The following is a 13831-nucleotide window of genomic DNA, read 5'->3' as shown; positions in this document are numbered from 1 at the left end:
GGATGAGGAATGCCTCAAAGCACAGGCCCTCAGATCAGCAGGTCCCCTGAGCCCTTACTGAAGTGGCTGCATCTCTGCAGTGGCAGCACTGCGAAGGGAGAGGACAGCCACTCTTGCAGAAAGCCAACCACTGCATATTTCAAATGGCTCCTCACAGCAGGAACAGAGATCTTTGCCAGGTTTTCCCTCCACATGCACCTGACACTGCCCCATGGCACTGGCATGCTAAGGAGTGCCAGGCTTTCCTTAGGCGAGGAGGTCCCCACATCGACAAGACAGGCCACAAAATCAGGTGCCTGGAAAAAAAGTGTGCTTGATGTATCAGCATTAACCTCATCCGTGATGGCAAGGCTTCCCTTGATAGCAAAAGTCAAGTAAGCTCATTTTAAAAGTAACAGAGGAAAAGTATCTGAGTTCAGTAACCTCTGTCTTTCAGTAGCTGAAGCCAAAGAAAACCTTCTGTCAAATAGGAAAGAAGTGGCAGTGCTCAGCTCCAGGAACTTTGGCCAGAAAAGAAAATGCAGTGACTAATCAGAAATTGCCTTAGTCACTTCACCTCTGATGTCAGCCAGAGCTGTAAGGAAAACAATGCAGCATATGGGATTTTAAAGCAATTAATTTTATTGTAAACTCAGTGTTTGAGACATTTTGTTCACAGCTCTTTTTTGAACAGATGGTGTCCCTTCAAGTGCTGGAAAATGTATGATGCTGATAGGCTCACCAAAGACCTCTCATGAATTAAAAAAATCACATCTTAAAAACAAGGCACAGCCTGGGGACCGCAAATGTAAACTGAAGCCCACCCAGTACAGGACAACAGAGGTGCAGGGAGGCATGAGCAGTCAGGAGTGGTGTTCCCTGTGCCCATGGGGATATTTCCTACAATCTCTTCTACAGACACCAACCCCATGGGAGGAGCAGCCCCTTTCCTGTGAACCCCATCCTACATCTCCTCAACAAGGGGTGTGGAGATGCAAAGAGAGGCAGGGCATGTGGGCATATTACTTTTGAACTGCATCCTGCAATAATGCATCACAGAATCACAGAATAGTAGGGGCTGGAAGGGACCTTTAGAGGTCACCTAGTCCAACCCCCCTGCTCAAGCAGGTCCACCTAGATCAGGTCACACAGGAATGTGTCCAGGAGGGTTTTGAGAATCTCCATAGGAGGAGATTCCACAACCTCCCTGGGCAGCCTGTGCCAGTGCTCCATCCCTTTCACAGTGAAATAGTTTTTCCTTTTGTTTAAATGGAACTTTTTGTGTTCCACCTCTTTTCCATCACTCATTGTCCTACCACTGGATACAAGAGAAAAAAGGGATGCCCCAACCTCCTGACATCCACTATTTAAATATTTGTAAATATTAATGAGATCACCCCGCAGCCTCCTCTTCTCTAAACAGCCCCAGTTCCCACAGCCTTTCCTCATAAATAAGATGCTCCAGTCCCCTGATCATCTTGGTGGTCCTGTGCTGGACTCTCTCCAGAAGTTCCCTGTTCCTCTTGAGCTGGGGAGCCCAGAACTGGACACAGGACTCCAGATGAGGCCTCACCAGGGCAGAGTAGAAGGGGAGGAGAACCTCCCTCTACCTGCTGGACACACTGTTCTTGATGCATCCCAGGATGGCATTGGCCTTCTTGGCCACGAGGGCATGTTGCTGGCTCATGTTTAATTTGCTGTCAACCAGAACTGTCAGGTCCCTCTCTGCAGAGCTGCTCTCCAGCAGATCACTCACCAGCCTGTACTGGTGCACGGGGTTGTTTCTCCTGAGGTGCAGGACTCTGCATTTGCCCTTGTTCCACCTCAGGAGGTTCCTCTCTGCCCAACTCTCCAGCTGGTTCCTCTCTGCCCAACTCTCCAGCTGGTTGAGATCTCACTGAATGGCAGCATAGCCTTCTGGTGAAGGAACCAGTTCTCCCAGTTTGGTGTCATCAGCGAACTTGCTGAGGGTACACTGTCCCCTCATCCCAGTCAACAACCAAGATGTTGAACAAGACTGGCCCCAGAACCAAGCCCTGTGGAACCCCTGTGGAGGCTGCAGGCTCCATTGATCACCATCCTCTGGGCTCTGTCATTCAGCCAGCTCTCAATCTACCTCACCATCCTCTCACCCAACCCACACTGCCTAAGCTTTTCTATGAGGATTGTCATGGTATGACATGACAGTCATTTCTGGTAAGGGGAAAGGGGGGCTCCAGTAAGAAGTTGCTTGAGACTCTCCCCAGCTCTGCACCAGACCCACTTCTGGGGCTGAGCCACTTAGACGCCTCCACAATAGCTTTTTAAGAAGCTGGAAGAGGAGGCTTCTTCCTGTTTTTTCTTCTGTCCCTTCTTTTCCAGCTGGTGGTGGTGCAAGGAGTGGGAAGACTGAGAGAAACTCCAAGGTCAGTGAGGAAAGAGAGGAGGAGGTGTGCTGGAGCAGAGACTCCCCTGCATTCTACAGAGAGGACTGGTGAAGCTATGAGTTGTTTGCATTTTGTTAAAGATGCCACATCAAAGGCAGAGACTCATTTTGCTTGATTTATTGTTAATAATCCAAACCATTTCTCCCAAAGTTGAGATTGTTTTGCTCACAACAGTAACTGATGAGTGATCTCCCTGTCCTTACCTCAACTCAAAAAACTTTCATTGTATTTCTCTCTCCCCCTGCCAGTTTAAAAGGGGGAGTTATAGAACAACTCTATAACAACAGAGTTTAAAAGGGGGAGTTATAGAACAACTCTGGGTGCATCTGGCACCCAGCCAAGGTTAAAGCACCACACTGGCACAGAGAAGCTGGAGAGGCCTGCTGGGGTGGGAATTCTGCTATCATTTTCTCACAAAAAAGCCTAAATAGGAGTTTAACTCTCCAGAAAGCAGGACAGCAAGGGATGTACTCAGTAAATGTAACTTGCCCCATGTGTGAAGGGTCATTTAAACAGCAAAAGCCTCCAAATTGTCTGGGAGCAGCCTTGCCCATGCAGAGGCAGCCCTGGCTCCTCTACAAACTCAGCATTTTACTAGGTTTCAGGAGGTTTGGTTTTTTTCTCCAGTCTAACGGAGCTGGCATTGCTAGGTGTACACCCCTGGATGACAGAGGTTTCAGCTCTTGGGCTAGGCACTGCTGAGACAGAGCCATTGCAGGAGCTGGGGTACACGGGCATGTGTTAGCAGATGTCTCTTTTACCACTGGATTCTGCTTTCAGTTTTTCTTCTCATTCATTTAAAAGAAGATCCTAAGGGAAACTGTACCTTGATTCCCAGAAGTGCCCCAGAAGGTGGTGAAAAGGAAAGCCACAAGTCCCTGCGAGACCCTTTCTACATATGGGTACAGCTACAAAACAGTCTAGGAGCAAAAATGTTGAGGTAATACAAGTCCAACCTGGCTATGCCTTTAGGGCCACAGTCACAGAGCTGATACATCATCAACCCTGAAAATTCTCTCCAAACTTAAGAGCCTTCCCAGATGCAAATACCCCAAACATCAGCTGAATAGAGCCTGTAGATCTGTCAACATATTTTGAGCCTGGCATGGACTCCCATACTCATATGGACACAGGAGACTTTTTTTTTTTCCTTGGGGGTCTCCTGTTTCAACAGCTCAAGGGGATACTGGAAGCCAGGTGGCATTTCCCATCTGCTGGGCCTACTTACAGGAAACTTTTCACACTCCAGGCCCCTGTGCTGAAGCTCTGCTTCCAAGTGCCAAAGGGTGAAGCTTTGGTGCTGCTACGTAGGCCCTTGGTGCAGCACCCATCCCAAAGGTGCAAATCAAGACTACCAGCTTTCCTGAGTGCAACACTGGGCTGCCAGGAGGGACATGGCACGGGAAATGTCTGCTCCACTTGGCTGCTTTTCAGGGACTGCAAACCTGACAAATTTCTTTGTCTTGAGCACTCACCATCTCACCACAGCCCCCTTCTCGAGGCAAACTCCAGCACCAGCAGGTGTTGCTCATGCCTGCCTCCCACTCTGGGGGATTACCTGAACATGGTCCATCCCATGCACATATCTGTGCCACACATGGAGTTAGATGAAGCTTGGAAGCTTCTCTGTGGTCAGCTGTCACAACCTTGACCTCACACCACCACCTGACCATCGTGTTTGTACACAGCCCTGACTGGGTTTCATCAGTATTTGCATGACCAAGTACAGCTGAAATCCCCCTTTAGTGATTGAGCCACGTCCCAGGGCAAGTGTAGCATTTCCTTGAGCTACTCCACAGCATAGAGCAGGTGACCTGCTCAAAGGTTTCTACTGTGGAAGGAGCACATGACTTTTGAGCCAACACTGCATTTCCTAACGGCCTCATGAGTTCTGGGAAAAAAACAGTAAAATGATTCAGTCCCTGCTTTGTGCCAAAGCTGAGAGCCTGGAAAAAATCAGTGCACCACTGCCTGGGACAGTGTTCAAATATCTTTTGTTCTCAGTCCTATATAGTGTAATTCCAGTTGGTTCAACATGCTGAGACAACAGAAGATCAGGCTGTTGCCATGACAACAAATCAGAACTCAATAGCCAATGTGATTATTAAGCAGCTATTCTTTATTGCGGCGCCAGACACACTAGGGATCGCTCCACCTAATGTGTGTGCCTTTAGCTACATTTCTCAGAATGTATACACAGTCACCTTATACATATTCATTTCCTTTCTTGAAGTATCATAGAATGGTAGGGGTTGGTAGGGACCTTTAGAGATCATCTAGTCCAACCCCTCTGCAGAAGCAGGTCCACCTAGATCAGGTCGCATAGAAACATGTCCAGGCGGGTCTCGAAGACCTCCAAGGAAGGAGATTAACGAGACTCCACAACCTCCCTGGGCAGCTTCTGCCAGTGCTGTCACCTTCACAGTAAAATAGTTTTTTCTTATGTTTAAATGGAACTTTTTGTGTTCCAGCTTCATCCCATTGCCCCTTGTAATACAATACAAACAACAGAAACAATAGAAAAAAAGGATGCCCCAATGTCCTGACATCCACCATTTAGATATTTGTAAATATTAATGAGATCCCCCTCAGTCTCCTCTTCTAAGCACGATTATTACAACATATGTCCCTGCCTTTTGACACATGCGCACTGCTCTCTGGTGATCTTCCTTCAAGGACCCAAGATGAAGGCTCTGAGTCTTCCTCGGTGTTGAACTTTTCACCTTTGGCACATGCTCATTGAATTGTTGCTAGGGTTCTGCTTCCATTATCCAGTCCCAACTGGTTTCCTACCTGCTATGTGCTAAACTGAGCAGATACACATGCCCCAGTAAACACTCTCTTAACCTCAAATTAAAACAAATCAAGTGTTATATAATGTTATGTTCCCCTACTCAGGCAGCCATCTTGTAACTGTTAAGCCATTTACAAGGCACTGTCAGATCACATCTTAGAAAAGTTTGATAGCCACTGTATCCTTTGTTTAGCACAGACTACAGCCAGCCACCCATCAACCAACATTCCCTCAATGCTTTTGTGCTGCTCGGAAAGTGCTAGCAGAGTTCTTGACTAACATATCAGCAGCAGAGGTGCAAAAATCCACAGAAACGAGTGCAGCTCATGCCTCAGTACCCACCTTACTGAGGCTCCACGACTTCCCCACATCACTGCATGGAGATGCAAGTGGATCCACCAGCTGACCTGGGAAGCTTCACAGAGACCTTCCAACTTTTCAAGAAAGGGAAAACCACACTAGAGAGGCCAAAAGCTATTTCCAGAACAAAACAAAAAGAAACAAGAAAAAAATTCAAAGCAAAGATGAAAAAACCCTCAAAACAAGTAAGCACAAAATGAAATAGATTGAAGTATTCCTTGTTTTACCAGAATTTAAAGCATTCTCTTAAAAATCTAATTGTCTTGCAAAGCCTATCTGACGTTTTTTTGATCAACATCTATCCTGGTTTTGTCCAGCCGGGGAAAAAAAGGACCACGATTAGCCTCAAGCACCGAAGAGGCTGAGAATTGCCAAAGGGCAGGGAGAGCTTAATTGCCACTTAAGGTTCAGGACAAAACAGACCAGGCTACTCGGCTTGGGGAAGAAAACAGGAAATAATTTAATGCAACATCAACTAAAACATAACTGTAAAACCCCAAAACATAACCAAAATAAAACAACACAGAGTAATACAACAGCGAAGACTCCAACCAGTCTTTTTAAGAACACCTTCTTGCCACACCTCCCCTCTTCCTGGGCTCAGAGCCCTGATCCCGGGGTTTTTACCTCGTGCCCCCCTGAATGGTTCGAGGGGGCAGGGAGTGGGGGTTTCAGTTAGTCTATTCCCGATAGCTTCTGCCATTTGTCCCTCCTCAGGACAGGTGGACTCCTCACCCATCCTCCCTGCAAGTCTGTGGGGTAACTCACACGCATGGCAGACCTGCACAGGCTGCTACGACACACATTTATTCCAAAGGCTGCAGCTCCTCTCTGCCTCTCGTGTGGGGCTGCTCTGCGGCGTGCAGGCTCTCCAACACGGCCTGGGCCATGGCCGTCTCCCCACACAGTCCCTCGTCTGTCCGGGCTCACTCACATGGAGCTGCTGGTAACTCTCAGTCCTGCCATGGATCTCCATAGGTTGAAGAGGTACAGCTTGCATTCTCGCCACATCTTGCAGTGGGGTCTCCGGTCTATTGCTTCTCCTTCCTTCCTCCTTCTTTGGCTGAAGGGTCCGCGTGGTCGCCCCCATCTTGTATCACTCTTGCACCTCCTGCCAGCACTTCAAATTCCCGTCCCCTTAATAGTGATCGTGGAGGCGCCAGATTGGCCCAGCTGGGCCGGAGGTGGGTCTGAACCCAGGAGGCGGGGGAGAGTCCGCAAACTCTTTACCGGGTCTTCACTGCAAACCGCTCCCCCTGTTACTAAGCAAAAGCTGCTCCTTGCTAAACCATAACAACATCACACGGAGAAGTTAATCTACAAAAACAGGAATTCAGGTAGTATAAGCTCCAAGATAAGACATTGGCTGGAGGAGCTTTTTCTTCTCTTAATGATGTTTTTTTACTTACTTTCTTTCAGTTTTTCAAAACCATGAATAACTAGCTAATGGTTTCAAAATCTGAATCCCACTGGAACCGCTGTTGCTGTTCAAGTCTTATACCCATAGGTAGGAAAAAAAAAAAAAAAGATTATGGAAATTTCAGGCAGTCAGAGAGGTTCAAAACAGCACATACCTCTTTGTAGGGCAGTCTGGCTTCTTAACACCATGTACTTGACAGGATTCAGCTTAAGGGAATCCAGGTAACAGCAGTACAAAGAAAATTTTTTTAAAGTTTAAAATATTATCAAGATCAACAGGAAGCCATGTATCAAAGTGCCTTTAAAGTGCATTCACTGCCATTCTCCAGTCAAGAAATTGCATGAAGGAAATGATAGGAGCACCAGTAAGATTAGCATTTGTGCATCTTTCTAGCTTTGCCTCTACACCTGAACATCAAGCCCAAACCCATCACCTGCCTCATTTTGAAGGTGGGTTCCCAGTGATTTTTGCTGCTCTCCAACTGCCTGTTAACCATGTGAAGATGAAATCATCAGTACTATCGTGATTCCAGCTTCCACTCCCTCCTGCAGGCACTGCTGGGGGGAAGGGGGGAGATGTGTTCTTCTCATGTTTCTGTAATTCCCATGGCTGTCAAATGGTTCTGACTCCAAATGAATGCACAGCCAGACATGACTTGTCACCCAGATCTTCAGGCACATTTCAAACAAGGAGAACTTACAGCAAAGTCTCAACAAAATACTTAACTTTTTTTGGTCAAAGTGTTGTCCTGCAGTCACATTAAGCTGATATTTTTCTATTAAAGTGGGATTTTCATATGAAAGAATCTGCCACCATCTCCCTTCAAGCTTATTTCATCTTGAATTTTCTTTTTCCTCTGTATATCAGCTTGGTCACTAAGCCCAAAATAATCAAATCTCTTGGTGCCCTCCTATTTGACAACACTCCTCTCCCACTGACAAGGAAACCAGAAATGCTGAAGGGATAGGTATTTTGGAAACACTACACCCAGTAGTATAGCTGGAATCACCAAGCAAGACACTACCATAATTCTAGTGTGTGATGCATAAAGCCCTTTGATTTAGGAAATGTTTCAAAAAAACCACACAGCAGCCAGTCTAACTCATAACTTTACTGTAAATCATTCAAGAGTTTACACATCATTAATGGCAAAGTAACACTGTTAAAACACCCACTGGGATGAATACAGAATAAAGACAACTATTTTATATGGCATCAATTAAAAAATGAGAAACTGAACAAAAAAAAAAGCTTTTTTTTTCTTTTTCCTTCTAGTACTACACTTTTCCTGAAAATATCTGGGCCTGACTCTCAGTTATGTTGAGATCCCTGCCTTGCCCAGGGTGTGAGGCCGTGCAGATGGCACACAGGCACTCTCTCTTAGAAGGGCAAGGAGGTGACCTTCTTTACAACTGAAAATCATGCCCTCTATCTTCAAAAGTGCTCCAGTGCTGACAGCGCAAAGTCCCTCTTCTGCACTGGCTAACATCTAATAGAAAAGGTTATATGTCCCATTCATTCTGCATGCTGGGGTTTGGTTTGTTTGTTGGTTGGTTGGGTTTTTGTTTTTAAACAAGGCAACTGTTAAAATTCAGAAGTTACATAACTGTCTTTATATTTTGCTCAGAAACCAATGAATGTTGCATGCAGCTGAAATAGAAATAGAGACTCTGATTTAGATAAAGGTCAGTTTTCTGACTTGCTAGTCAAAGGCAGAAAAAGAAATTAAGAGGCCTCTTATGCAAAAAGAGCTCGAATATGCATGCATCAATGGTCATGACTGATTAGAATATAACTTAGGTCTCCAAACACTGAAACCAAAGCTTTATTTGGCTTAAGACATGGTTAAGCGCTATACCTTTACAAATTACAATGCATATGCAACAACAAAGGAATCACCTCAACACAGTATTAGTCAGTATTTTGGCCTGTATAGAGACTAAACTTCAACACAAAAGCCTGCTCAGCAATAAATGTTTTTCATATTTAGCAAAGAGAGCAGTGCACCAGGCTGGCTAACAGGGCTAAGAGAAGAAAGCAGGTTTTCAAACTAACGTCTAATTAGATTTAGGCCATTTTTAATCCTTGGACATCCCGTTTTTCATCATAGCTGTTACTGTCCTTTCCATTAGTCCATTAGAAATGGCTCACTGGGCCTTGTCCTGTCTCCTCAGGACAAGGAGCATATTTGATTAAGAGTAAAACAAAAACCTCCCCTAACTGCACTTGGAAAGGACAGTTAGTTCCTCCAACCTGCAAGTGTTTACCACGAACAAGCAAATTACAGTGATTTCAGACATGACTAAAATCAAATCTCTCTTCTGTTTAACTCTAATATTAAATAATATATAACACTTTTACACTTAATAGCCTTAAATTTGGACAGAAGACAGCTAATAAGGAAAAAAAGCTGGGGCAAAATCTGTTCCCAGGGAATTAATTAAGCCCAACTGATTTGACAAAACTAATTTTACCCAGAGGAAAATTCATACACTACAGGCATGGCGATGTGCACCCACCTACATATACGACAGCGTTGACACAGCAAAGCCATTACTTTTCAAGAACTGCCATCTCCAGTCCTTTCCTTGCGAGCCTTGATCATCTCTTTCGGAGCCTGCTTGCGGTCAGTGACCAACCCCAGCCAAAACATGAAGTCAATGAACCAGGTCGTGGGGTTGAACTTCAGGCCCAGCTCACTGGCCGAGTAGTCAAATGGGAAGGTGTGGTGGTAGTTGTGGAAACCCTCACCTGAAAAACAGAGAAGGAGTTTAAAGACATGGCCAGTACATCTAAGAATTTAGGAACATGCTTGGGTGGGATGTCACAGTGCCTGTTTCTTAAGTCTTGAATCCAGTGCAGATTATGCTCCACTACTGGTGCGGACCCACAAGGGACTCCCATTTCAATGTTTTGGGCCTTCCTCCCCAGTAGGAAGGGGCATGGCCCACTCTTCATGCTCAGGGAAGAAAACTTCTAGGTGGGAGATGCACAATCGAGCAAGAAGCAGAGACACACACTTTTGCTCCACAGTCCTTGGCCAATTGTTGAGAAGAGAGAATTGCTACTATGAACATCTCTCTGCCCAAAGACTACAAGGCATTATTTCAACTTAGGTACCATCAGTTGAAGAAGGGAGTCTTCCTCTAGGATGCCCAAGCACCAGCCTCCTCCAAGCGGTGTCCAGTTGCAGGCACCCAAAGCTCTGACCAAGGTGAAACAGAATGGGATGTCATTCTGGGTTTGCAAAGCTCTGCCCAAGGCTACTTACCAATGGCTCCCAGAGTGACAAGTGTGTTCTGTCTGGGGCTGATGTATTTGTCATAAGGGCGGTTGCCATACATGTGGGCAGCACTGTTGACCAGCCAGGTGACATTGAGGGAGATGGTGTACCGGAGGATGGAGGCCAGGAAGTAGGCATTCCACAGGCTCTCTCCCCAGAGGTACCATGGCACAAAGGTTGGGATCACAAAGCACATCAGCACAACTGAACTCTTGTAATACCTGAGGGGAAAGAAAAGAATATCATTCTCATGGAGGGAATGACACTTGCAGGGATGTGGGGTTGAAAGTCTGGAGACATAGCTCTGCCAGAAACCATTGGCCTAACCTGGGCTGAGCACACAACCTGGGTGGTAGAGAACACTTCAGACATCTGCAATCATGACATAATTTTGCCAAGTGCAATTCAAAAGGCCAAGACAACTCAAAACCTCAAAGCAGGTAGGTAACACTGGAGCTGAACAGCTGAACCTACTCCCAGAGGAAACCTCCCTTCAAAAACCTGCTTGGAGGAATCTCGTGGGACAGGATCCTAGATGGTAGAAGTGCCCAATAGAGTTGGTTGATCTTCCAAGCATCATTTCCTCCAAACCCTAGACTGGTGTGTCCCCTCAAGTAGAAAACCAGGAAAAAGAGGCAGGAGGCCTCCATGGATGAACAAAGAGGTGCTAGGACAACTCAGGGAGAAAGCAGACATTTATGAGAGGTGGAAAAAGGCTCTGGTTGCTTGGGAAGAGTACAGAAACATTGCCAGAGCAATGCAACAAAGAAGGCCAAAGCCCTTTTAGAAATAAACCTGGCCATGAAAGTAAAGGAAAACAAGAAGAGTTTTTTCAGGTACATCAGCAGCAAAAGTGGGAATGCAGGCCTGCTGCTAAACACTGAGGGTGCCCTAGTGACAGAAGATGCAGAGAAGGCTGGACTTCTGAATGGCTTCCTTGATCCAGTCTTTATGGCCAAGGCTGGCCCTCAGGAAGCCCAGTTCAGCAAGGATAGTAGGATGGCCTGTACAACAGAGGACTTGCCCTTGGTCGATGAGGAAGAGGTTAAAGACTTGCTGGGCAAGCTTAACACTCATAAGTCAACAGGACATGATGGGATGCATCCAAGAGTGCTGAGGGAGCTGACTGATGTGGTTGCTAAGTTGCTCTCCATCATTTTTGAACATTCATGGAGGACAGACGAGGTGTCTGAGGACTGAAGGCCAATGTCACTCCAGTCTTCAAAAAGGGAAAGAAGGATGACCCAGAGGCTAGTCATCCTCACCTCCATCTCTGGAAAGGTGATGGAACAACTCATCCTCAATGTTGTTACTAAACATATGAAGGAAAAGGTGGTTAAAGAGGAGTCAACACGGATTCACCAAGGAGAAATCCTACTTCACCAACCTGATAGCCTTCTATGAGAGCATAACTGGCTGGCTAGATGAGGGGATGCCAGTAGGCATCATCTGCCTTGACTTCAGCAAGGCTTTTGACACCATCTCCCGTTATATCCTCATAGTAAAGCTCAGGCAGCTTTACTGGGTTGGATGAGTGGATGGTGAGGTGGAACGAGAACTGGCTGAATGACAGAGCCCAGAGAATGGTGATCAATGGAGCCAAGTCAAGTTGGAGGCCTATGGCCTCCACAGGGGTTCCACAGGGTTCGGTTCGGGGGCCAGTTTTGTTCAACATCTTGGATGTTGGTCTGGATGAGGGGACAGTGTACCCTCAGCAAGTTCACGACACCAAACTGGGAGGACTGTCTCATTCATCAGAAGGCTGTGCTGCCATTCAGTGAGATCTCGACCAGCTGGAGAGTTGGGCAGAGAGGAACCTCCTCAGTCCAGGCAGAGATAAGTGGTTGGGGAAAGGGGATCTTAAAGGGCTGGTTGCACTTCCATTATTCGTCCTACTCTATTGTTTTTCTGTTGGACTTTTTATTATGTTTTGGTTGGAGGTGGAATAAATTTTTCTTCCCCAAACTGAGTAGCCTTGTCTGTTTTGCCTGGGACCATAAGTGGCAATTGAGCCCCCTCTGTCCTTCTGGAGTTCCAGGGTCTGTGGTACTTAAGTCTGATAGTGGTCTTTTGCCCCTGGATGGGCCTAAACCACAGCAGGAGGCAAAGCCAAAAGGGAGATACAAAATAAGTTACTCTACATGAAGAACTGGCTAGTGATGCTCAGAAACAGAGAGCAGCAAGATAGGGCAGCTTGGGAGCACCTACGGCTGTTCCCAGCTCAGGAGGAAATGAGGCTCCATCTTCCTTATTGGCCCCTTCCATTTCCTTGGAGTCCAGACTTACTATAAGCCATAGTGATCCCAGGGCATCATCATCAAAACAAGCTGCTACATGAAACTGGAGCAGTAGGCTATGACAGGATTTTGAAGGGTGCAGAAAGAATAGATGCACAAAGACCCATCTTATTTGTGCCTATATGACAGGTTTAAAGTAGACCCCTGGTTTTGCTGAATTTTCTGGAAGGGATGAGGAAGAATAGATTTTGGATTTATTAAATAGTTATTAAAAACTTTCCATTTACTATTTTTCTGATGTGAAGAATTGTCAATTTGGTTTGACAAAAACAAGCAAGCATACAATTTTCAATTAAAACCCATAAAAGCACCAGAAAAATGTTAGTATTAGAGGTATTTCTGGAACTAAAAAAAGTTTCCATTGAAATTGTTTGCATCTATAACACATCATCTAGTTTTGATCATCTCGTGTATGAAATAAATGAACCTCTTGCCCTTCAAACTCTGACAATTTTTGTTGTTTGGAGGTTGTGCCTCTCATGCTGGACTCCTGGAGAGCTGCAGCTCTACTGCAACACTAAACATGGTGATGAGAGCATCTCCTCAGCTCTCTCACAGAATTATCTTTACTTACCTGAGCCAAGGCTCTCCAAAGGAAACAGTTTCCATTCTTCACTCTATCAAAGGAAAACAGATAATTTCTCCCTCATTTCTGAACCAGGTTGTGGATAAGCTTTGCAAACCTCATCAATTCAGGGCCATGATTTAAGTAGGGCCGGAGGAGAAAAATATTTTCCAGTCCAGAAAACTTCAAAGTTCAAATCCTCTCTCCCTCTGGGAAAATAAACTAAAATATGAAAACACCTTATCGGTCACCAATTAAAACCATCCTGTGAGATGCAAGAAGCTCAGATGGATGAAGACATGAGATCTCACATCCAATGACTGTCTTCTCTCTGTCTCCTGTTGACTGAAACATCCACCCTGGAGTGAGAAGCCTCCTTATCTGGAGGTTAGGGGAACCAATGCCTCAACACATGCTTGCAGAACATCACTGCTTTCACCACATTAAAAATTTGTGCCGAGGACACCTCGCAGGTGAGCCCTCCTTTCATATCACATGCAGGATTATTGTTCCAATAGTCACAGGAAGTACATTTTGCTGTCAGTCATGCCTGAAGCGGTACTGCAATTTCAGCTGAAGTGATGTGATTTTAAACTAATTGTGTCGTACAACTCACCCTCAGCTCAACAGCACCACTAAACTCAGCAAAATTAAAAGAGAACGTCACAAAGGGTTTATTATGGTTCTTACTGACATGACCTGCCAGG

The 13831-nt window shown here is 45.7% G+C and overlaps 1 protein-coding gene across 1 annotated transcript in view; it reads right to left on the bottom strand.

The window, feature by feature from the left end:
* Positions 1-8072: 8072 nt before the first annotated feature.
* SCD5 (stearoyl-CoA desaturase 5) overlaps positions 8073-13831 on the bottom strand; it is a 39276-nt gene continuing 33517 nt past the window's right edge. The window contains exons 4-5 of the mRNA XM_061992155.1: positions 10251-10483; positions 8073-9730 (exon numbers count right to left, since the gene is read on the bottom strand). Coding sequence (XP_061848139.1) covers positions 9540-9730; positions 10251-10483 — 424 coding nt within the window. The 3' untranslated portion in view covers positions 8073-9539. The remainder of the gene's footprint in view (positions 9731-10250; positions 10484-13831) is intronic.

This window comes from Colius striatus, chromosome 3 (assembly GCF_028858725.1).
Source record: "Colius striatus isolate bColStr4 chromosome 3, bColStr4.1.hap1, whole genome shotgun sequence".
In the NCBI taxonomy this organism is placed as follows: domain Eukaryota; kingdom Metazoa; phylum Chordata; class Aves; order Coliiformes; family Coliidae; genus Colius; species Colius striatus.
The sequence above is the reverse complement of the archived record's forward strand: the minus strand, read 5'-3'. Positions and strand labels throughout refer to the sequence as shown.